At 33.9% G+C, this 26,280-nt stretch overlaps 1 protein-coding gene across 1 annotated transcript in view; it reads right to left on the reverse strand.

The window, feature by feature from the left end:
- Window positions 1–1,572: 1,572 nt before the first annotated feature.
- Window positions 1,573–26,280, reverse strand: part of LOC108364804 (kin of IRRE-like protein 2) — an 87,663-nt gene continuing 62,955 nt past the window's right edge. Inside the window, exons 9-11 of the mRNA XM_017618650.1 lie at window positions 16,307–16,470; window positions 10,204–10,362; window positions 1,573–1,757 (exon numbers count right to left, since the gene is read on the reverse strand). Coding sequence (XP_017474139.1) covers window positions 1,573–1,757; window positions 10,204–10,362; window positions 16,307–16,470 — 508 coding nt within the window. The remainder of the gene's footprint in view (window positions 1,758–10,203; window positions 10,363–16,306; window positions 16,471–26,280) is intronic.

Below are 26,280 nucleotides of genomic sequence, written 5' to 3' on the forward strand. Positions count from 1 at the left end.
AAAATTTAATTTTTAAAGAGAATTTAAATTTGTGTACCTAACATATCACTTAAGGGAAATTGTCAGAAAATAAGAAATCATTTTCCATTTAAATTACTGATGAAACCGGCTATAAGACCACGATTTGTTTAAACAAGATAAGGAAATACTAAAAATTTTAAAGACCGAATTTTTAAAATAATTTTTTACATAAAAATAAGAAGAAGAAATCACAGTAAGTAAACTCGTTGTATTAAATTTTAAGTAAAGACTTGATTGAAAAATTAAAAAATATATATACCAAAAAATAATTGAAAAAATACAAAAGTCAACAAAAAATTTTACAAATTATTATTTTTCACTTAGAAATTNAAAAAATGCTTGTCGCCAAAATTTACCAAATTTATTAGAAAAAACTGCTTTGGCAAATATAAGGAAATATCGAAAAAAGAGTTTAAAAAAATGGAAATGTTAATTTTTTTACTTAAAAATTGGAAGAATTAAAAACAACAATGATTAAAATGTCGCCAGATGAATTGGAGATATAGTACAAGCCATAGCTGCTATTTTAGAGATTACCACATCTCCTCATAAGACTTCTTCATCGAGTTAACTGCAATTTGAACCAATGACTCTGGCTTACTCAGTGAGCCAAGTGCGCAATGCAAACTACGAGCACCATATGAAAATTACTATTGATATTCTACAGAATTTTTAATTAAAACAGCCTCAAGCGTAATAAAATTGTTGAATATAAATTTATATAAGGAAAGCAAAAAAAACTTTGTTTTTAGCACACAAATTATTACTAAAAATAGAAATAACAAATCAATGAATTGGTTTTTATGTAGGCACACATTATTTTTTTTTATTACATACGACCTTGAGCTCAATAAAACTGTTGAATATAATTGTTATAAGGCCACAAAATAAAAAAAAGAATTAAAAAGAAAGATCAAAGAAATGTGGTTCAAATTCTGAATAAAATATGTAAAAAATTTAGCAAAGTTTTAGCAGTGCGTAAAAAAATGTTAGAGGAATATTATAAAAATAATATTATTTAGAACAAGATTTAAGGTAAACTAAAAGGAAAAATTGAATTTTTTTAATTTAAAAGAAAAAAAATTTATTTATTTTTTTTTTATTTGATAAAAATTAAATTATTTGATTTTAAAGTTAAAAATTAAAATTAAAAAATTTATCCTTAAAATTTTTTTGCGTATGAAGGGGGAGTTTCAGAGTTCAATAATTACCGCTTCAACATAAAAATTAAAAAATAAAAACTAAAAAAAAGTGGAAGAAAGAAATTTTTACTTGAAAATGTGTTTATTTAGCCATTCATAATTTACAGTAGCACCCGTAGTTATTTTCTTACAGGTTTGTGGCCGTGAAGGGTCATTAAATGAAAATTACACAGGAACATGCAACAAAAAAACTACATACAACCAAAATATTTCGCATAATGATAATGAATGAAAATTTTCTGATGCGGGTATACAAATTAGTTACTATCGACAGCATTCTCTATTCTAGCACTACAATAAAATAAGCCAACATCTACTGATATTGTAGGGCAAAAAATGAAAAAAAAAATTACTCTGCACCTGCAAACGTACCCTCCACATTCAAATGAATGGCATGACGATCGGTGCCGCGCTCATTCTCCACAACCAAATAATAGGGACGCGAATCGTGTTCATCGGTGTGTAGAATATGCAAAGTGGAGAGGTAGCAATCCTCGCGTGAGTCCTGCAACATGTCGTCGGCGCGAAAGCGGTCTGTGTTTAGAGCGACAAGCAATCGCAAGTAAAAGTAGGGCGAAAGGCAAACGACGACAGCAATGAAGTGTTATGAAGTTCGACGGTCGGTTGGTTGGTTGGTTGGTTGGTTGGTTGGTTGGTTGGTTGGTTTGAATGTTGCGTGAGTGTGAATTTTCAAAGTTTCGTTGTACGCGTGATGCCAAAGTCAAAGTGATTGACGTGCGTGCCAATGTCAGGCGTGTGAAAGCAGCACAGCACAAGCGACAAGTGCAACAAGTGTGACATGTACGCGTACACATATGTATGTATGTATGTATGTATGTAATGTGGTGTGCCATGCAAGGCGATGTTATGCAACAATTGATTGAGTTAACATGAGCACGAGCGTGAGCATTGACGCGTATAGTGTTAATTGGTAGGCAGGCGGCAGGCATGCGCGCGCGTGTGTGTGTGTGTAGTTGTTGCCGTTTTTGTTGTTAATTACGATGTTCAGTGTCGCCAAGCATTCATTGCTCATTGAGTTGCAAATGCGAAATTTTTGCGTGGTTGTTGTCGTTGTTGATCATTCATGTTGCACAATGCACAATGAATATTGATGTCAGATGTTTGGTGGCCGCAGCAACAAAACCCATTAATGCATCCAATGCGTGATTAACGCACAGATGATAGGAGCAGCAGCAGCAGCAGCAGCCGTAACACCAGAAGTTTTCAATCATTTTTGCGTTATGTGTTGGTTTGCGGAGTTGTTGTTATTTTGCCGTAGTTTCAATTTTATTTGCGGCACAGTGCCATCGGGCAAGTCGATTAACGGTTTTTGTTTTTGTTAGTTTTGTTGTTGTTTCCACATGCACATATGTATTTTGATTAAGGCAACCATTTTTTTTCAATTTGAGTCGAATTTTTTCGTTGTCATTCACAGCATTTGTTGTTGTTGTAGTTTGCATTCAATTTTTGTTGTTGTTGTCGGCAATGTTTTTGCCGCCATTTGGAATTTATGAATGCAGCAGTGTTGTTATTATTTTCCGAATCACAATCAATATGCAGCAGCGTTCACATGAAAAGAAAGAAGAGCAAACAGAAAATGGAAATGAGAAGAAGTGATTAAAAATTTTGCAGTTCATAACAACGTATTGATTGCAACGCAATTGGTATTAAACTTTCAGCTGTATGCGGATAAGATTTTTATATGGTTTTTTGCATTTGCTGACAGTTAGGAACTCACTTTCTTTAAAAATAATACACAAAGCTGTACCTATTCTTGANAAAAAATTTTGCAGTTCATAACAACGTATTGATTGCAACGCAATTGGTATTAAACTTTCAGCTGTATGCTGATAAGATTTTTATATGGTTTTTTGCATTTGCTGACAGTTAGGAACTCACTTTCTTTAAAAATAATACACAAAGCTGTACCTATTCTTGACTAAGTCAGAGAAACAACTTTCACAACATCCATTGACTAATTGAGTTTCTCAAAATCAGCTAATGTATTAAAGCTTAAAAATTTGCAGAACTCTATGCAAATAAGCTTTTTCAGCTTTTGTTCTCAGAACTTAAAAGAACTTCTAAATGCCGGGACATTTCCTTTTTCTCGCAGAATTTTACGCTAATAGCCTTTTCCTAGAAGCTAAAATATTCTGTTATGTTCTCAGTAATTAAAAAAAAACTTCTAAATGCCGGGATCAGTGGCGGATCCAGCGGGGGGCGGGGGATTTGGGGGTTAAACTGCGTGTTAGTCAGTAGCGGGCCCACGGTGGTATTTTAATGCATAAACGCCATATTAAAAAACACCTCCCGTGGGTCCGTCACTCACTGACACGTAGTTTAACCCCCAAAACCGCCCCTGGCCGGGATGTTTCCTTTTTACGCAGAATTTATGCTAATAGCCTTTTCCTAGAAGCTGCAATATTCTATTATGTTCTCAGTAATTAAAAGAACTTAAAAATGCAGAGGCATTTTATATTACTTGTCTGAAAAAAAACATTCCCAAGAATTGATGCTAAGGCTTTATCCAGTACATTTGTACGTATATGGATCAGCAGAAGAAATGGTAGAAACCATGTGGGAAAAAATTAGTAAAGTTTGTACAAAAGCCACTCAGTAATTATGTGAAAATAGGCAGAAGGTACGAACATGGCAGTTTAAAAAGTCCACTAGAAATTATATTAGTAGAAAAGTGTGTTCACAAACGGGGCCAGTTTTTGCAGATACGAGTATAGACGATTTCTGATAAAAGACAAATATGTATGTATGTAAATTAGGGCGGGCAAAGTTTTTTTTTGACTACGCGTGTATAGCATTGCATATATGCCGAAGAAACCATGTGTCTAAAATCAATGTGGAATATGCTAAATTACAAAACTAGGTTTCGAAGAAAATGTCAAAATTTTTTTGTCAATGTTTTAAAGAAAACATAAGCACAGAAATGGATCCTCATAACAAAAAACCCCTTTTTAGCATTTTTTCTACAAAATTGAAGTACTTCTTTACGACACTACAGNGGGGTTTGGGGGTTAAAAACTACGTGTTAGTCAGTAGTGGACCCACGGGGAATATGCTAAATTACAAAACTAGGTTTCGAAGAAAATGTCAAAATTTTCTTGTCAATGTTTTAAAGAAAACATAAGCACAGAAATGGATCCTCATAACAAAAAACCTTTTTTTAGCATTTTTTCTACAAAATTGAAGTACTTCTTTACGACACTACAGCAAAATGCTAATAAACTTAGCGGAACCATTCTCACACATAGGCCAAGAATATTTAGTAGCGCCGTAATATTATATAGAATAATTATCCCTTTCCATGCTATGAGCTTTACCTATGGTCTTATTTCCGCCTGTGAGATCTCAGCCAGGCGTCCGTAATTTTTTTCTATGCTCTTGCAACTATAAAATTGGTTCGGTGCATCAACAACTAGTCTTATGTCATGTAAGCAAGGGCGTAGCCAGTTAGGGCAGGGGCAGCTCCCACCACCCTACAGCTACGAATTGAAGAAAAATTTTGAAAAAGTCTAATCGCGTAATCGAATTCGTAATTATGCTCTCACATAAGGCCTGCGTTTTTCATCATTGATACAATGAAGTAAGTACAGCATTAATCATTGACTTTTGTGATGAACAGGATGGAAAACGCCAAAGAGAAAAACACTTCCGCTTCCGTTAAATCTTGTTGTGAATGACTTAGACGAGGTTCCCGAAATAAGAAATATTATTTCTCCCTAAAAGATGTGAAAAACTTTTTTCGCGAATCACCGACTCGCAAGAATTGTGCGCTCCTAATATATCACGTTTGTGAGAAAAAAGATGGTCGGAAAAATATAGGGCTATGAAGAGATTTTCAGTAAATTTTCCTGAAGTTGTGGAAGCTTTAGAAGAGTTGTCAATTCAGAGAAACTTTTCTACAAGAATGTCTGCGTATAAATTGCACGATTGTTTTAATAACCAGTGTTAAACATTCAACGTTGCTGGAACCTACAGCAAACATTTTGCAAATGAAGACGATATACCTCATCGCCGTTGGTTAGTATATAGAAAATATTTTGTAGCTGGTTAAGAATGATCTCCTCGAATGCAGAAGGAGTCACTACAGAGTTGATTAACAAATCTGGTATTATTACAGTCGATCTAGGAGTAGAAATTTCTCTAACACGTTTGGCAGGTAAACAAAAAAACAGAGGCAACCCCCATCGGTCAATGAAAATGAGTACTGGCGACGGTCTATAATAATACCGTATCTGGATTTACTAAGTACGATATGCAGAGTTGCCACCGAAACAGAAATAGAAAAATGTTAACAGTTGAAGTTGTAGATCTATTTAAAGAAGAAAATGAATTTCCACCAGCGATAAATAAATGTATTTCCATTTTGAGTGCTTCTCCATGCACAACAGTGACTGTGTAGCGATCGTTTAGTAGACCTCGTAGAGTAGATACCTGGGTCAGAAGCGCACAACAGGCCAAGAAAGGCTTTCTGGCCTATGCCTCATGAGCGTCCATAGAAAACTCGTTACCGAAAACCGCGATATGATTCAAGCCAAAGAAATCGAAAAGTTTGCTGAAAATCTGAGACGTTTGTTTAGCGTAAAAATGATTAAATAAAAAATATATCAAAAAAATTAACAAGTATATTTCGTTTCTGAAAAATAACATAAACATAGTGTCTGCAGCGCTATCTATTGGGTGAATTTTTTGCAGTAGCATTGCTTCAAGAATTTCAACCGGATTATGCAATAAATACGGCTTTTACAAGTAACTCGAATCTGGTGCCACCTACCGAGTCTCCTAGTAACCTATAGTAGTACCATATATGCAAGGTATAACCTCCGAAAACTTGGCTGAGATCTATATAGTGGTTTTTGAGTTAAGCTCGAGCAACAAAAAACGGCTATAACTTTGCATACATATGTATATAGATATGATAACTAATATCCGCAATATTTGAGTGTTTTTTTTATAGGTCGTTCAGTTAACATAAAACGGAGCATTATACAATAAATAATATGGACATAACAAGTGAAGCGGACAGGTAAAAAATGGCGGTTCTAATTTTCTAGATGCTGCAAAAATATATTTAAACAGTTAGGGTATTCACAACGGTGTCAGTAAGTGTCATATTTTGTACGTCGTTAACTTTAAAAGCTTAAATAAATGTTTAGAGGACTTGAAACCACAACCATATTTTTTGTAGCACAGTGAAAATTCATAATATGACTTTGTTGGTACTTTGTAAACCCCTTAATATATTTTTAACCGTTTAAAGTTTACGACATGCAGCAATACGACACTAACGCGACCGTTGTGAATACCCCAAATACAAAGTCTGTTTAACATCGGTAAATCGTCAGTTATCGGTATAGGAGACATTTTTAGTAGTTGTTTTTGTAATAGAACAATTAAAACGGACTGCAGAATATGCTTGTCCATATACCCAATGCAGTTAGAACTATTCTCACCTATGACGCGTTGGTCTGGCCGGAAGTGTTTAAAGCCCAGCATGCAGCTCTCAAGAAAACGGTAAAGAAAAAAATTGCCATATTTCGTGTGTGAGTCCAAGGAATTTCGATATCTGATACTTCACAGTCTGTTGCCTCATTCCTTCCTCAAGACACAATGGAACGGGCATATACTTCTTTTGCAAACCTGGGTCGCCTTGTGTTTTTTTTTTATAAAAAAACTTTAGAAACCCGTAGTAGAAAGCGCAGCAAATTTCTTAAGAACTGCGTACTGCCGCAAGAAAATTTGACACGATTTTTTCTGCAGCACTTGGTCAATCAGTAAATACTGGGTGGCCGGACTTATTGGCATTCGGAGAAATTAGGAAACAGACAACAGCTCAAGGAAGTCATTTGATACCCGATTGTGTGAATAGCTGCCTTGAGATAATTTTTTGGATAACACGGTGAAAGAAGGAAAGTTGATGGGTTGCTCGTGGCACAGCCGGGATTTTGAAATTGGGACCCAACCGAAAGTCTGTTACGTAAGGTTTCACCACTACATTACTAGGAATATTTCGGAGTGCAACATCATCGCGAAGATAAGCATACATTTATGCCCTAAAGCCTGCCCTGGTTTATTGAACTTTATGCGCTAGAAATCTATATAATCTTACTAACTTATTAGGGCAATTCACAACAGAATTTTTTTGTACTAGGCTCGCGATTTTTTCAGATTTTATTGCTCAACGATGGATAAATTTTTTACCCTCACTTGACTAGACACATCTGACTATCTGCCATAAAAAGTCGAAATTTCTAACAAAGTAACTTAACCCCAGTCGTCGTCAAAATTTAGTATGTTTGCTATGCTTCTAAAACCAAAAATTGTAATCAATTTACACAGTCACCGTGTAAGCAGCAAGCAACTAGTTGTACAATCAGTGGCGGATTTACAGTCTTGGCCACGCTAGGCCCTGTAGTACTAGCTGCCCTTTTCTAAACGTAGGTTATTTAGGTACTACATTTGATTTTAATTTTTTGCCGAAATATATTATCGATAAAATAACAACAATCGCTATATTGCTTACTGCTAACATTTGTCTTTTTATCTCTTGTCGGTGAACAATAGCCAATATAGACCAAGAGCTCATGACCAAAACACTGGGACGTAAAACAATGAAAAAATCGGAATTGGGTCGGGCACATCTTGTTACCATCAGTGTATTTCTTTATCATATTTGCCTCCCCTAATGCCTTGCCGCCCTAGGACCGGCCCTACCGGAACTTAGGGCAAATCCGCTACTGTGAACAATAGCGTCTGTGCCGTCCAATCCACACGTAGATTTAGCGCTCGCAGCAATGACATTTAGCAATAAAGTGGAAGCCTGAATTTGACGTCAACAGAAAGCCCACTGCATTGTGGTCAAAATGGAGAAGATAACGTCAGAAAGGCTGTCACAAGGTGGTGAAATGACAAGAATCGGAATGTAATGCTTTGGCCAAAGATGAGTTGCGCAAATGTGCAAACACGGTTGTGTATTCCCAATTGAAAATATGAAAATAGTCATACTCGTATATACATATGTACTCGTATATTAGGGCGCATCATTCGCAATTCACATTAAAAAAAAAATAAAAAAAATCGGTAATTTTTTTTTACATTGGAACTTTAAAAATTTTTATATTTTAAGACTTTTTTTCGGAAAAATATTGAGATTTATGGCAAACGAACCAATATGACCGTTTATATATATATTTTTTTATAATTAAAATGTGTTTTAAAAAATGTTTTTTCTAAAAACGGACTGACTGACCGAACGAGATTTTTGGAGGTATTTCCAAATCGGTCTAGCTCACGTAAGTCTCAATATGTATTTCTTCGAAATATTTTCGCCCAAGTAATAAATTATAACAAATTTTATGATTCCGGTGGAAAAACTGCAACTTTTTTTTTGGTGCTGCACCCTAATGTACTTTATACATATGTATATACATATGTACTCTTGCGAAAATAGCCGCTGGCATGTGGATCTATAATTTCCACACTGTTTGTGGTAGTGCCATTTTGCTTGTTAGCAAAATGTTGCTGCTATTGATTTTGCGCCAATGTTGTTGACAGCCGATGCTTAGTTGTGCTAGTTGTTGCATAAAGCAGAACGCTACGTATGCTGTGCTGCTGCATGCAATGCATGCGGATATGCACGAAATCACCGTCAAAGGCTTTCAATTTCGATTTGTGGCAATAGCAAAGCTAACACATGCGAATACCCTCGTAAAATTGCCACATAGGCCAGCAGCAGTTGGGATGACGTAGCAGAAGGGCGTGTTTTTAGTATGTATATATCTAAGGAAAATGTGCAATAAAACCGAAAATCCGTGCTTTATGCAATCAATGCGCCAAAAAAGGCAAACCAGCTAACATTCATGTCATGAAGGCCAGCTGTAAGTTGCAAAGCAGACCAAACAAAGACAAAGAAAAGTTTGCGTTCGGAAGGAGTACGGCGAGATGCGTAAAGCGTGGCACAGCATAGTACAGTGAAATCAGTCGTCAGCGTCGAAAGTTGAGAAGGTCGTTAATACCAAAGCACTTATAAGGTGTGTGTGTGTGTGTGTGTGTGTGTGTGTGTGTGTGTGTGCGAAAAGTGCAATCACACTCACAAAAACAAGCACAATCCCACTGCCAACGCCAAGTCACGAATTACCCCTACTCATGCACGGCCGTCATGGCGTATGTGTGTTCTGTGCGCAAAGAAATGATTGCATTTGTGTGCCCACCAATGCTTGTTTGCCTGCACTTCATCTTCTAGCCATAGCTGCACACATAATCGATCGCTGACACAGAAAATAAATATGCCAAAAACCACCAACTGGCGTAACAGCTGGGCAAGCTTCGCAACCTTCTACTATGTAAGCATGCCGATCCCCCGTCAGGCCGTTGAACTGGTTGATTTTATAACTACATTTGCTTGTATGCTCCTTTACTCGTTTGTTTGCTGCTACTTTATGGCAGACAGTGAATGTTTTCGGGTATTATGTGCTGTGAGAAGGCGATTCGGACTCTTTGTTTAAGGAAGTTATACGGGTATGCATGTTCATTCAATCAGCTTCTTACGTACTCAAGCATGCACACTTGCACATATGTATGTCAATATGTTATTTGAATTTCTTTGCAATCGATTTGTGTATAGATTTATTACAGCTAGAGATGGTCGAAAGCTGTTGCTGATTGAATGCATTTTATTTAGTACAACTTCAACGTGATTTTGGTTAACATAATATCTGACTAGTTAAAAAAGAGGTGGCATGTACAAGTTATTGACACTTAAATTTTAAAGTATGACACAATTTAAAAATTAATTTCTAATTTGCATATAAATCAATTTTGATTGCTCGAAAGGCTTCTCTGTGACTTCAAATTGAAAAAAAGCCCTTCCGTCGGAAGCCTCGGAAATCTGAGATTTTTTTTGTACACAACCCAATTAGCTTATTTGAATCATTAAACTATTTCATAAAGCCCATATTCAACTCACCAATTCCTGAACCAGCTTCCAGCCGCAATGATCCCCATTCCCAGGAGACTCGATGTGGTCGTGGATCTGCGCAGACTACCAATGACATACTGGCTGGTTCGCCACGTTTCACTGAAATGGTGTGCATTGATGGATGTGGGCGTAATACTTGTGGAGCACCTGCAATTAAAATAAAAAAATAAAAATTTGATAATTAACAAATTATTTAGTTTCAATTAAGTAAATATATTAATGCAAGTATGCATAGGCTATACAAAAACTATATAGAAAAAAATTTTTTTTTTTTTTCGGCGAGAGCCTCTAGAAAGGCGGGGTCATACTAAAAACTACCACGTATAAGATTGTAAGCCGATTCTAATAGCTTCGGAAGTTGCAACTCGAGTACTTTTGCCACAAGTGCAGACGACGGAATTGCCTAATAAGAATTTCGTTTGAGATTTTGTAAACTGTTTTTTCTATAAAAAAGCATGTGTAAGAGGGTTGCCACTTCTTTGAAAAGTCGAGTTTAATTAAATTATACCCAAGTTATATGAAATATTGAAATATAGGTGTCAAACGAAACAGTTTTAGAGCATTTTTCGTTTCTATATTTACAATAGTTTTAAGGTGTGTGAAGAGGGTTGCCACAGGCTAAAAAGGTGAAATTCAAATTATTCAATAAATTAAATTATTTATCAAGAGATGGATATCAATCGAAATGTGGTTGGAAAGGCTTTATTACTGAACTATATTTAGGAGGGTTGCCACATATTTAAAAAATCAAATTTAACTTAACCCATCATTTAATTGAAATATGTATCACAATGTCAGAAGAAATAGAAATAAAAAGGTTTTAGTTAGAAAATAGTTTTAAAAAGGGTTGCCACCTGTTTTAAAAGTTTAATTTAGTTAACTTATACGCAAGTTATATGAAATAATAAAATATGATTGTACAACGAAAGAGTGTTAAGAAATTTTAGTTTGCGCGTCTAGATTTTTTTTTGTGAGGAGTTTGAAGAGGGTTGCCGTATGTTGGAAAAATTAAATTAAATTTATGTAATAAGCGAAGAGATTTAAAAAAAATTTGCTTTGAAAATAGTTTGAAAGAGGGTTGCCACCCTTTTTGCAAAGTTAAAGTTATTTAAATTATAAACAAGTTAAATGAAATATTAAGATATGCTTGTCAAACGAAAGAGTTTTAAAACCGCCTACATAAGCATAAAAATATTTTTGATTAGGGTTGCCAACTGTTCGAAAATTAATATCTATCTAACAATGTAAATATACATACACTCGCCAGAATATGTATCCGTTGTGTTTTTTTTTTAATATTTGCAATGTTTTTCGTAATAAATTTTTTTCACATAACAAAGTGCAAGTTTTAAGTCGCTATAATCTACCGTTGAGTTTTGAGAGTTTTTTTACTGAAACAATTCGGCATTTTCCTCCATACAAAATAAAACTATCACGCATCCGTTATATGGAAAAAATGAGCAACATCAGCAAAAAAAAAAGGTTAAAAGTTGAAATTTTTGGTGAAAATTTGTTGAATTTTCCTAAATTTTGTAAACACTTTGTATCATTAATTTATATGCCATTTGACGCAGAAGGAACTATGTTTCTATTAAAAATTAACGAAAAAAAAAATATTCCGAAAAACATTGTAATTATTAAAAAAAAACACTGTACGGAAACATATTCTGATGAGTGTATGTATATAATATGCGAAAGCACTTTTTTTGAAACGATATTTCGATGCCAAATAAAAGAACTGGACATGTAGATAGATGTTCAATTTTGAAGAGAGGACTTTATTTGCGGTATAGGTTGATTTGAAATTTGACGCAATTAAAAACGGCGCGAGACCTATCTTCATTCAGAAACGGCAGCATGGATTTACATGAAACATTTAAAATAATTTCTTAAGTTTTATAATAGGGTTGCCACCTGTTTAAACAGCTAAAGTCAATTTTGGCGTTTTAAGACCAGGCGCTTTCACTAGTTCCTGCATACAAGCTAAATAATCTCGGAATATCGAATTTAACAACTAAAACAAAAACATCAACATTGATAAAACATTAAGCCTACAGCAATTTATGTTGCAACATGGTTACCAACGTACAACTTTAACACGAGCTTATATTTCCAACTTCAAATATTTGTTTTAAAGTACAGTTGTNGCAACAACTAAAACAAAAAACATCAACATTGATAAAACATTAAGCCTACTGCAATTTATGTTGCAACATGGTTACCAACGTACAACTTTAACACGAGCTTATATTTCCAACTTCAAATATTTGTTTTAAAGTACAGTTGTATACATACATACATATATAGGTGTGTATGTATGTATGTAGGTTTGTACTTGTTCACTTAACAACTAATGTTTGCAAAAGAAAATGATGCGAAGAAGAATTCACTGTTGCAGCAACACACACAAACGTTATGGTAGTAGCATATGTGAACACACATACATCCGCATGTAAGTGTGCAAATACTCAACAAAGAATTGCATTCAAAATATTCCATTTGCAGACGGTATTGCCATTGCTTGCGGGCATTCTAATAAATGTTGCATGCAACACAACGGTGACACAATGCAAGTCAAGTTATTAAAAAATCATGAGCAACAACAAANAGTGAACACACATACATCCGCATGTAAGTGTGCAAATACTCAACAAAGAATTGCATTCAAAATATTCCATTTGCAGCCGGTATTGCCATTGCTTGCGGGCATTCTAATAAATGTTGCATGCAACACAGCGGTGACACAATGCAAGTCAAGTTATTAAAAAATCATGAGCAACAACAAATGCAAAAAAAAAAAACAAAACAAAATCCTGGAAATCCTGTAAAGCCTAACTGTGAAACAAGCCAACTACAACATGCTTGCAACAAATCTGTGCTTACACATGTATGTATATACATATGCATGTACATATGTATGTATAAGCAACATACCTAGTATGTACATGTGTTGCTGAATGCGAGTGGCAGCCACAAAAACTTGTCAGTGACCGCAAAAAGGAGTAAGGAAAAACACACTCGCAATGCGCATCAAGCAAAACGGAAAATAAAACGAATTAAAAGTGCAAAAGATATTTAAATTTACTGCCTCAACGTGTATGCCGCTCTGCACGCACATAATTTATGAGCTGGTGTTGCAACAACAGCAACAACAGCAACAACAAGTAACTACTACAAAAACCACAAACAACAAATATGATGCCAGCAAGAAGTGGCGCGCACTGCTGGTGTTGCTGCTGCCACTATGGATGGCTACAATAACAACTCTAACAACAATTACAACAAATAAAGCTTTGATAAACTTTTTTCATTAAAAATTTTTTTCAGCTTCACTCTCTCAATTGTTGTTGTTTGTTTTTTACCATCTATGCATTTCCACATTTGAACTTGCAACCAGATAAATTTTCTGCTCAGTTTGCTTGACTGCGGAGTTGAGTTTGTTAGTTGTTGCGGTTTAACTGATGTTTCAACTGTTTTTGTTGTTGAATGTTGGTATTGTTTTTTTTTTGTTTTTTGTTGGTTTTCTCTTTCCCTAGCTGGCGTTCTTGTGATTGTTTGTTTGCTTTTACTGTTGTTATTGTTACTTGCAACTGACCGCAGTTTAGTATCTAATATACATATGTGCTTGTACAACATGTGTGGCAGGCAGCCGGAGCAGCAGCTGGTGTGGTATTGTCTAACTGTATGTCACATGCCGCTAGTATACTCAAACATATCAGAAGGACTAAAGCATTTACTTTATACTCATATAGTATAGTCACAAGACATGCAAGCACCAAAATACACTTATACACCAAATGCAGAAGTGCCTTAAAGGTTTTATCCAACTTACACACCATTTGGTTTGAGATTCTATCTGCATTGGTTGTTTTCATAATCACTAACTTTTCGAATAAATACTCAAACATACTTTTAACACGTTTTGATATTTTTTTTCGCAATCGCTCGTACGAAAGATTTGAATTAGACTTGAAATACCAGTTGGCTGCTTTGGATTTTGAGTGCATTCATTTTGTTGTAGCATACTGCCATTTGTGTAAGCTAGGTATTTACTTAGCGTAAACTATTTTAAGTTTACTAGTAGGAGATCCGACAAAGGCACGACCTTCTGTTTAATGAATGAAATTTGCTTTTTATGAAATTTAACGTGTTAAGAATTATTTCGCGAGTGGGTTGGCTGAAAAAATCCTGGCCAAGATATGTTTAGTTTCTTATTCAAAAATTATTATTATTATTATTTTTTTTTTTAATTTGCACTCATTTGTTTAATGAACAAATTACATATGTATATACCATCAGTTCTGCACCGTCACTGTCAAAAGAAAGGACTTACTTCGACATGTGCAATTATGTATTATTTTTCTGAGTATGGTTGCCACCTATTAAAAAGTTAAAAGATTTTCGCCGTTCGCTGGATTACAAAATGAGATACCAAATGAAAGGGCCTGCCCTTCGCATGTACAAAAGCTTTCATTTTTTGAATAGGGTTGCCACATATTTAAAAATTACTATCTTCTATACATAGTATAATGGAAAGTCGAGATATTTTGACCGCGCTAATCTCAAAAACTACTGATGAATTTATACGAGATTTTCCAAGTAAAATCTGTATCGATAACGATATTTTATCTTTAGTATCTTAAATTCCTATAGGGTTGCCACCTGTCTAAAAAATTATTATATCCGCACTATTCGTTGGATTACAAGAAATGAGTTGTCAAATAAAAGGGTTCGGCTTTTAGATGTTCAAAAGTACATTGGTTTTTGGGTAGGGTTGCCACTTTTTAAGAATTACAAGATCTTCACCGTTTTTTGGACTAAAAACTGAGTTACCAAGTGAAAGGATATGGTCTCTGCATATGCAATAAGTTTTTATTTTTTGTTTGAGTGAGGTTGCCACCTATTTAAAAATTATCTTAATATAATACGCGAGGGCATTTTTTGTTAATGACATTCGATTTGCACAGTACATTCAATTAAAAAAAAAAATGCGGTGTCAAAGGAAAAGGCTTGACCTTCCGATTTGCAGTAAAGTTTTATTTTTCGCAAAGGGTTGCAATCTGTGGGAAAAATTTAAAATGTTCGTTAGATTACAAGAAATTAGGTGTCAAATAAAAGGGCTTTGCCTCCAGATGCGCAATTATATATTATTTTTTAGTAGGGTTACAACCTAGTTAGTTGTCAATCGCATCTTGTTTAATATCTACACATACAGCGCGTGGCGAAGCCTCGCCCATACGAGGCCAGCTAGTATTCAAATAAATACGAATTTTTCAACTAATGAGGTGTATCCTTGTTTTCGTACGAATCGAAAATTTAAAATTTTTGTATAGAAAATTAGATGAGAAAATTTCATGATCTTCTAATATATAAAAATCTCGTGCCACGGTATTCGAGGTCAAACTCCTCCTAAAGGGCTTAACCGCTCTTTATAAAATTTGTTGTGTATAGATGGGAGGTATGAGAATCGGATGTAAAGTATATTTCATACCGCTAGGTGCAGGGGGTGTGGCACCTATCGGGGACCAGAGAAGAATTGCAAAAAAGGACTACCAGTAGCAGAGGGGATATATATATTTACATTGATGGTTCAAAGATGGATCAAGGATTCAGAGAAGGTCTCTACTCGGTGGAACTGCAGGTAAAATAGTCCTTTTATCTGCTGAACCATTTTAGTGTCCTCCAAGTAGATGTCTACGCTTTAAAGAGAGCCGCTAGTCCTTTACCAAGCAGCAAGGATCCAGACGATAAAGCTACTACCTTTGTCGATAGTCTAGTAGACTTGAAAGCAATAGGATCTAAAATAGTGTAATTGGGTGTTGTACGGAAATGTCGTGGCACGTTGGCATCACTGAAACATATAAAAGCCACTCTATGCTGGTCTTCGCACATAGAAATATTGAAGGAAATGAGTCGACTGATGAGATACTCAGATATAGCTCTGAGATGCCAATAAACGAGGCGAATTACTCCTTACTACCACCACTCAGTTATTATGTTATTAAAATGTATACATCAATTGTGGCCATTAGTAATGACTTGAGTAAAGCGAGTTCTCAAAATTACTATGTCCGCGGCTGTATTTACTCACCCACAACTTGCAAGGAGATTGGCTCGGATACTGCAACCCGTTCTTGTCCGTTTATGTAATTAGTTGCACGGCATTCATATTCGCCCTGATAGTCATAGGTCACATTATCGATGACGAGACGTGGCTCACTGCCACGTTCCACAAACTTGGAACCGTGGGCGATTCTGGAAAGGAAAAAATACAAATATAAAAGTAAGAATAGTTTTTGTAGGCTCAAGTCAAATAGATGTATGCACAGTATGGTTGTTAAAATATCAACTCCTAAATTTTGGGTTGGACGTGTGTGGTTGGATTGTGTTCTACGTGCAAAAAAAAAATAGTGGCCGGTACATGGTTTTGAGAAAATTTAAAAAAAATCGCAAAAATTCGACAAAAGCTTAAATTGAAAACAGATAAATTTAACCTCTTGAAATATATTCATAAACTCATTGAATTACAGCTGAACCACATTTTATTGAATTCTTGTGTTTAAAAAAATATCTGTGTTCATATGGAAAAGTAGCTTATGTCGAAAGGCTGGCTTTAGTATAATGCGGCATTCCCTTTATTCTTTAAACGACAAGGAATTTTTTGATGAGACTTAATAAGAATATTGACTTGCTAGTATCGGAACTACTTCTTGCACGTTTATTTGCCAAAAGTTCTTCAACGGCTCAGCGCCAGTGAGTCATTCACAATCGTATGCTGCGAATGCCGATTTATACTAAAGCCAGCCTTTCGACATAAGCTACTTTTCCATACGAACACAGATATATACTTATATATTTTTACAAATCCTGGTAACGACTCCTAAAATTTCTTTTTAAGTTTTGTCATATTTAGTACGTAGAATAAAACAAAGGGTTCATGTTGACATGTTCAAGGACCATCCTAATGTACATAATATAGCTACTTTCATATTTATACCTTTAGTTTGAGTAAAATATGTAGTTCAAAGCAACTTTAAAGGCGCTCCATAATAAAAAAACACCTACTCGCATGCGCTCCAAATTTTTCCCACTCAACACATTCAAAAAGAGCGCTACACTAACAACGGTATATATGTATATATATATGTCTTTATATATATATGTCTGTTTTTACAAAATATTTAATTCTTAATATCTGGCGACGTTTGCATACCGTATTTTTTTATTGCATGTCACATAAGTGATTCTGCCTGTTTCGGCGAGTTGCCGACAAGTGTGCAACAAGCGATGGCTTCGCCTATGTGCACACCGATTGACAGCAAGCCATGTTGCAAGTATTAAAAATTCTTGATTGCATGGCAGCTGAAATGCAATATAAAAATTTTTTATTGAATACAATTTCCTCAGCATTTTAAGTGCACACAGCAAATGGTATTCAAGAAAATAAAAGCGAAATGATTCACATTTTGTGAATGATTTACACATACATACATACATATGTATCTATGCATTAAATGTTAAAACTTTTATGTTCATATTACTTATTTTATTATATTAAAGTATTGACATCGGTTAAAATACTATTTTTTAATTATTTGATTTTAAGTTATTTTAATTTTTAATTTTTTTTATCAAATTTTGTTGTTTTGAAGTATCAAGTTTTACATTTTGTTTGTTTTTAAAGATACAAATATTTTTTAAATTAATTTAGTTCTTATAAACGTATTTTTAGCTTTTTATTTTTGTTCCTTTTTAATTTAATTTAAATTTTTAACTTTCACCGTTTAAGAAAAATTTAATTTCATTTAATTGTTAGAAACTACTGTAATATACTTTTTCTTTTCTNCGTTTAAGAAAAATTTAATTTCATTTAATTGTTAGAAACTACTGTAATATTTTTTCTTTTCTTAATTAAATTTTCAATTTCAATTTAATTTTTAGATTTTGTTAAAAAAAATTTTGAAAGTTTTTTTAAGCCTTCTCTCAAACTTGATTAAAGTTTGTCTTAGTTTAGTTTAGTGTTTTCATTCTAGATTTTGTTCTTTTTTAAGAAAAATATTTTTTGTTTAATTATAATTATTCAATTTTTTTGGACCTTATTTTAACGTTTTTTTTTAATTTTGTTTTTGTTTCTTTTCAATTTTAATTTGATTTTTAGATTTGGTTGCTTTAGAAGGAAAAAAATATATTTCTTTGATTTCATTTAATTTATGTATTATTATTATTATTTTTTTATGAATTCCTTGTGAAGTTCTCATTTTTTTTGTTTTAAAAAGAAAAGTTTTTTTCTATATTAGTTTAAGTTAAGAACAAAATATATATATTTTTTTTAACTTAATCCTTTTAAATTTATTTTTCGGACTATTGTTTTCCGAAGATATTTATTTAATTTCATTTACTTTTTAGAAACTTATTTTATAATTTTTTGAAATTTTATTTATTGTTTTTTTTTTTGTAATTTACTTTTCTTTAAATTTTTAAGCTTTATTTTTTTTAAAGAATTTTTTAATTTTTAGAACGCATATTGCTAAAAGACAAAATAATCATCGCCAAGATCTCCTCGTTAGCAAATCTTTCAATTAGTCTTTCGAAAGATAGAAAAGGCCTTTCAAGATTTTTGTCACAACTGAGGACTGTCTTACGAAAGACTTTTGTGTCTCGAAAGTCTGCGGTGAGTTGAAAGACAGTTGCCAGACCTGCCTTGTAAAATAACACGATTCTTCTAAGTGAGCTGTTTACATTGTCTGTGACGCAACGCTAGACTTCCATAAAAGTTTACTATCTAGGCTTTCACCTAAATACTTTACCTCATAACCCACCAGCGTGCTGGGCCGCTTGTTGTTTCTTTTTAAATGCCAGTGGGTGCCAAAGCACCACAAATGTTATAATTCACTTGGCATAAATATTTTTTTTTTTTTAAGATACCCAGGGATTAATTACCTAAAGAAGTAATCTATTANTAAAATAACACGATTCTTCTAAGTGAGCTGTTTACATTGTCTGTGACGCAACGCTAGACTTCCATAAAAGTTTACTATCTAGGCTTTCACCTAAATACTTTACCTCATAACCCACCAGCGTGCTGGGCCGCTTGTTGTTTCTTTTTAAATGCCAGTGGGTGCCAAAGCACCACAAATGTTATAATTCACTTGGCATAAATATTTTTTTTTTTTTAAGATACCCAGGGATTAATTACCTAAAGAAGTAAGCCAAAAACAATACCCCAAGGAAAATAAGATTAAGATGCGTACTTTTATTTATTAGTGACTGCTGTAAGTAAATATGCGTCCCCTCTTCATTCAAACACATATCACTAAACTGCTGACGCGCGTAATTTACTGTCATTTTTAAGTGGAAATTTACATGCGCGCAGATTTCATTATCCTACAGATTACTTCGCATGACAATCAAGCTAAATGCAATCAACAGCTTAATGGCACCTCGAAGCGACGAAATGATTTGAAACATTTGTTCTTAAATACCCACGTACGTACACACAAAGCTCAACGAGGAGAGGAAAAATCTTAAAATAAAATTGTCATGTTGTGAAATGGTATTGGAAATGTAAGACATTAGAATTGTAACTAAGTTGAAGAGATTATGATTGACTGTGAGCAAATTTACAAAGAAGGATTTGTAACAATGTTAACAAGGGTGTATAAAAACGGTTATGCGTATAACGTATGCTCAAAAGCTCAGGAGTAAAAAAAAACTGAAAAGCCTTAAGTGGTTAAAAGAAAACAAATCAACGTGGTACATATGTTCTAAAGCANACAGATTACTTCGCATGACAATCAAGCTAAATGCAATCAACAGCTTAATGACACCTCGAAGCGACGAAATGATTTGAAACATTTGTTCTTAAATACCCACGTACGTGCACACAAAGCTCAACGAGGAGAGGAAAAATCTTAAAATAAAATTGTCATGTTGTGAAATGGTATTGGAAATGTAAGAAATTAGAATTGTAACTAAGTTGAAGAGATTATGTAGCAAGATTTTTCTAAATTGGAACTACTGAAAAAAAAATCGCATATGATTGACTGTGAGCAAATTTACAAAGAAGGATTTGTAACAATGTTAACAAGGGTGTATAAAAACGGTTATGCGTATAACGTGTGCTCAAAAGCTCAGGAGTAAAAAAAACAATTGAAAAGCCTTAAGTGGTTAAAAGAAAACATATCAACGTGGTGCATATGTATGTACATAAATATGTTTTAATGCGATGCGGTGACAGCTCGCTATGTAGGCGACGAGCAAATATGTAAGTCGATTTACGTAAGACTCTTTAATTTGCAGCACGGATTGAAATGGCAGACTGGGTAAGGGTATGAAGAAATAGCGTTTATTTTGAAATTTGAAAAGGTTCTTGAAAAATATGTATGTATATGTTTAGCTAAAATTTGAGTTTGCGGCTGAGCTATTCAAATTGCCGGCGAGCAGCTAGTGAGGTATGCATGTACAAACTTTTGACCAAAATATGCTGTGAGCTCCAGTGAAAATTAAAATCAAGTCAAGTAAAAGACCCCATTCTTTTGATGAAGACCTTACAAAGAACTTACAAAGGATTACCTCAATATCCTCACCAACGTCTGAAAACAAAAACAAATAAAAGTTCTAAGTAATATACAGGGCGTATGACTAGTCGTTTCGAACTAAGGATAAGCCTGTGTGATGTCAATGAGGACTAGTAGGAAAAGACGAAACTTCAGACCTGACAGAACGCTGAACTGAGACTGCTATGAGATGCCTTCTGATATTGTAACCAAACCATTTGCATAGTAAAATCCTTATATTCCGTGTAAGGGAGCACAACATCGTCCTCAGTAAGTAGCTTTCACAATGACCAACCTAGATGACACTTGATTGCAACTAAGACGCCATCTTTTGAATTTCAAAGGCCATATTCACTCACGGCGTATATTATCTATTGGATCAGGCATTCTTAGACAGAGCTTTCGTGTCGACATTCGCGACAATTTACACTTTCGTCGTTCTTCGCTTTATGCCATGCTGTCATCAAAGACCAGCCACCCGTATCGCGTAAGAAAAGCTCATATTGTCTTGTAAGACCCACATTACTTTAACTGTGGTTAAACTCTTACTTATACGCTTATGTTTTCGCAATATACCTGGATATATATATATGGGTCCATCCATCCATCCATCTTAAATCGACCAACAATTGGAATAGAACATTTTTGATTTAGATGAATTATCGTTGAAACTTTTCTTTAATTATATAACAAAATTCTGCCAAAGCAAAAAAAAAAAAATTTTTTTTTCGAAAGTTCAAAATTTTCCAGATGTAAGTTAATTTTTTTAATATTTTGTCGAAAACTATTATAGTTACAAAAATGGTTCTGGTCCCATTAAAAAAATTATATTTAAAAAATAATTGAAAATTGAAATTGTATTTCTGCCATGAAAAACAGTTTCTCAAAAAAATTTAATCGCCATTCGGAGTCGGCATAGAAGTGTAGGTCCCTACCTTAATATTAATGGCAATTAAAAGTGAGTGCATGGTGTTTTTTGTTTAATATTTGCAATGCTTTTCAAGTTAATTTTTTTTGTTATTTATTTATACAAATATGGTTCACAATTTAATTAAAACCACATAAGTCAAACTTTCAAACTTTATACAGAACTTAGGAAAATTCGATTTTCCGTCTAAACTTTGACCTTTTTGATCTGAATTTTTAGAAAACTTTTGAGTGTGCAGATAGATCGGGTTTTTCAATTCTAGTGAAACAAGATCAAGTTTTAAGCCGCTAAAAAATTGTATTGATTTGTAATGAATTTCTTTTTCCGACGCATTTTATTCCACATAAAGTTCATCAGCAATAAAAAATCATTAAAAATAGCGCCAATCTATTATTATTGCTTGATAAGAAATTCAGAATTTTGAGAAATAAAAAGTCGTAAAGGAAAAACGTATATTTGTAAATTTTGGTTTACATATTTTTATACAATGCCTCTAACAAATCAGAATAATCAATAATAATCAATTTTTTTCATGCAATACCGCTAGCTTATCTTAAAGGTTTCTTTTTAAGTTTTGAATTTGAACTTTGAACAAAAAAACTATAAATATTTTTTTTTAGTTAAAAAATTCATCTGATCCTAAAAGGTTTTTTTTTATAATTTGAATTTGAACTTCGAAAAAAAAAAAAAATTACATGTTTTTGTTATTTCATGGCCATATAACAATTATATTCAACAATTTTTATTGAGCTTGAGACCGTTTTTAATGAAAAACTATTGTGGAAAAGCAACAATAATTTTTCAAAAAATGGTAGAAGTGATAGCTATTTCGGAAATCACCACATTTCCTCATCAGACTTCTTGCAGAACCAACAAAACCACCACTATACCTTGTACCTTGAAAATTTCAGCACCTTTTAAGATCAGTTGGAGGTATTTAAAAAAAAAATTGAGACCAAGATATTTTTAAGTTTTCTGCTTTTACGATTTGTTTAATTTAAAATTTCGGAAAATATTTTATTTTTAAATTTTTTTATATATATTATTTTTTATATCTCTTAAAATCCAGGAATCAGTTATGGTTTTTATATTAAAATGGGTTTATATTTTTCCGATCAAGCGTAATCGTTATTTTTGATTTTGATTATAGCCGTTAGTGTCAAATTTATTAGTGTGGATCATAAAAGCTTTAGTCAGTCATAAAAACTAACGATTATTTTGATTTTCGGTCCTAGAACCATTTTTGTAAATTGTATAGTTTTGGAGAAATTAAAAAAAAAAAAACTTACAAAATCCCAGAAATACTGAAATGTAGAATTTTGCAGAACTTTTGATAAAAAAATTAATTTTGTTTTTCTTGTTTTATCCAAATCGAAAAATGGTCGATTCCAACAATTGGTCGATTTGAGATGGAATGACCCATACATACATGTGTACATACATAAATAATTGCACATTTTCCTGTACTTCTTTGTTTGCTTTGCAATTATTTAAAGCTTAATCTAATACCATTTGAATTGCACAGTTCTGTTGGAAATCAAAATGCTGTTGAAGCGGAACAATTTTCAAGTCATTGCAAAGGCTTTGCCTTTACACATGCTTGATGCAAATATGTCTTGTATACTATTTAAATTTTTTCTCAATTGTTGTTGTTGCTTCATTTCTTTAAAATCTGACTATCTTCGCTTTTTCATTTGGTTGTCTACTTGGGTACTTAAGTGCATATTCCCTTCACTAGCTTTTGCAGCACAATTATACTTTTTGTGATACATACATATCTACTATCTTTTATTTTGCAAGCAATGCAAAAATTAAATGCCAATTGAACAGTGCACAAATGAGCTTCAGGCAAGTGCGCTCGGTAAGATTGCTGCAATGGAAAGTAGCAGAGTTTTGCATGGCGCAGGTAGAATTGAGGAGGAAATTTTTAAAAAGGAAAGAAAAATACAGAAAAAGTATGTAGAGATAAACTGAAAAATGAACAAAGCAATTCGCACTCTATGTACTTACACAAAGCATCAGAAAGAAGATATGAGAAATTCCTGGGAAACTCTTAATTTGAAAATGTGCAGATTTGGCAAATTACCTTAAGCTTTGAATAAATGCAACGCATCAAAAATTCTACGAAAACTGTATTTGAGTAGCTGAAAATACCTACTAATTGGAGAACAGGTAGCGTTAAGCAGCAAATGTACGATGTGTATACATATACACACATATGCGCTAAGGAATGTTTATTGGAAGTAGTGATAGATTTAAGAAAATGTGCATTTCTACGTCTCGTAAAACAAGATACTTATGTGCATACATAACAAAAATAAAATGCAAATCTCATTGAAGGTGCTAGCATATCGTTCTTGCATAACCAAAGCCCTAGAAAGTGGTTGAAGATTTAAAACGTGTCTTTAGATGTTGACAGAAAAAGTAATATTAATAAGCCAAAATCCGCACTGCTCCGCTCTCACAATCACCTACAGCATTCTCAGTTACGAGCAGCTTCTGTAAGTATCTTATAATCATTTTCAATAAATATTTATGCATTAGAAAGAGGCAACGACGTCATTCATATTTTGAGGATATACATATTTAGACCAGTGAGTCCGGATGCGCCCTTAGTTTTTGTTTAAGATTTGACGTACTCGTCGAAGCGGAGTGGAGAGAATATTATTGTCCAGTTTCATAGTCCTTCAATGGATCTTCCGAGGACTCATTAAGGACAATTTTGTAAATCTTGGTACTTAGCTCCGACGAAAGCACTTGACCCTAGAGGACACTTTTCGGCATTCGTTTTCTTATGAGTTAATTTTATATTATTTTTAAATATCAGTGGTCCTCTGCAATAACGACAAAATTAAAAAAAAATAGAACCCTTACTGTTAAGTGTCACATGTCTCTAATCCTCGTCTAATCCTTACTATTTAAAACAAGTAATAAGTATTACTAAAGTAAGTAGCTAGGATTAGACATGCATCGGACAAGGGTTAGAGACATGGGAGACTTAACAGTAGTCAAGTTTTTTTTTTTTTAATGTTGAGCTGTGCCGATATTGCAGAGGACCATCGATATGAAGAAAAAAGAAAGTATAAACCTGCGATGGATCGAGTTTTTTAACAGGTACTTTCTCACAGTTGTTAAACCCAGACTTTTGGTCGGTTTTATTATATAAATACTAATATATGTGATGTTAGATTGCGCATTGCAACGGCAGGGTGGGCAAAGAACTAGAAACTCCATAGCAACCGCATATAAATGAGCAGTGTGAATCCTTCACCCAATCTCTTCGTATCGCTGCGCTACGCCACCCACTCCAGAAATAAGGCGGCAATCAATGGAATGATTTCTAGAACAGGCCTAGCTTCTGAAGAGATGAACGTGGAATCCGCTTTCGAATCGCTACACCGCTAGCGTATTTGATGAAGAAGAACTCAGACCAATGTACAAGGACGACGCATACGTCTACTAAACTAAGACGAGGTGAGGAGAACAATAGTAACGTTAATTAGATGCCCGAAGATTGGAATCTTAGTATTCTTAGTCTATTTGCGCCAAACTATGACATAAGCTTTATCAATATTGCATATATGGTCACATCAACGATTATGTGTGATAAAGTGAAGCCCTTCATAAACTAACTTTTTGACCTTAGCAGTGTCATCCACCATTGATCAGATTTGCTCAGTACCTACTACTTGGAAAAGATCTAAGTGAATCAATACAACCCACCTTCAAGTCGATTTTTTATCCGTCGGTGACAGCATAAATATAATCTGCTTCTAAGACGCCATACCTAAATTTGGAATTTGCTATGAGTACAACGTTGAGCTCAGTAGGAGTTGGCAAATACTTGTACAAGGCGTTCGATATCAAGGGAAATTTTAGACAATTCGACTCAATCTTCTGTAATATTTTGAATCTGATAGTACGAAGTATAATACAGTACGCGCACATGAATCGACCGAAACCATTTATAAATAGCATAATGCGAATGCAGACTAACCGGCGCGCCGTCCTCAACATCAAAACTATCAGCGCAGACTTTTCGAGCTTAGAGAAGGAGGCAAACGAGGATGGCCTAGCTTTGGACGAGAGCAAGGCAACGTATCTCCTGGCAACAAATAAATAGTCTTTTCGTATTGGGACACACTTCATGTTTCATAATATGTTAAAATTATTCAATAGAAATTCGTTGTATTGTACTAATGAAGTTGATGTACTGAAAAAAAAATTATTATATTATTTTTACAACCATTTTTTTTTATTTAAATAAATAAATAGTCGCAACAGGCACAAAAGAATTCCCGACGGAAGGCGACATATTTGTCAATGGTTTCCTTAAGAATACATGAAGGCACATACAAACACCCACAGCTAAAACAACAACATACGAGTATAATAAGATGTGAATGTGTTTTTGTTACAACAATAACCGCAAAATATGTTTGCGATATGAAGAAAATAAAAATAAAAACAAATGCGATGGCAAATTAAGCGTGAAGGAAATGGTATGTTACGCGCTCAAATACGCCACAACGCGATTCTTTTACATCCATACTCGTAATATTAAGCGTATCCCTACAAGAC

Source organism: Rhagoletis zephyria, unplaced genomic scaffold (genome assembly GCF_001687245.7).
Source record: "Rhagoletis zephyria isolate East Lansing unplaced genomic scaffold, Rhagoletis_zephyria_1.1 Rzeph_scaffold_01675, whole genome shotgun sequence".
Classification (NCBI taxonomy): Eukaryota; Metazoa; Arthropoda; class Insecta; order Diptera; family Tephritidae; genus Rhagoletis; species Rhagoletis zephyria.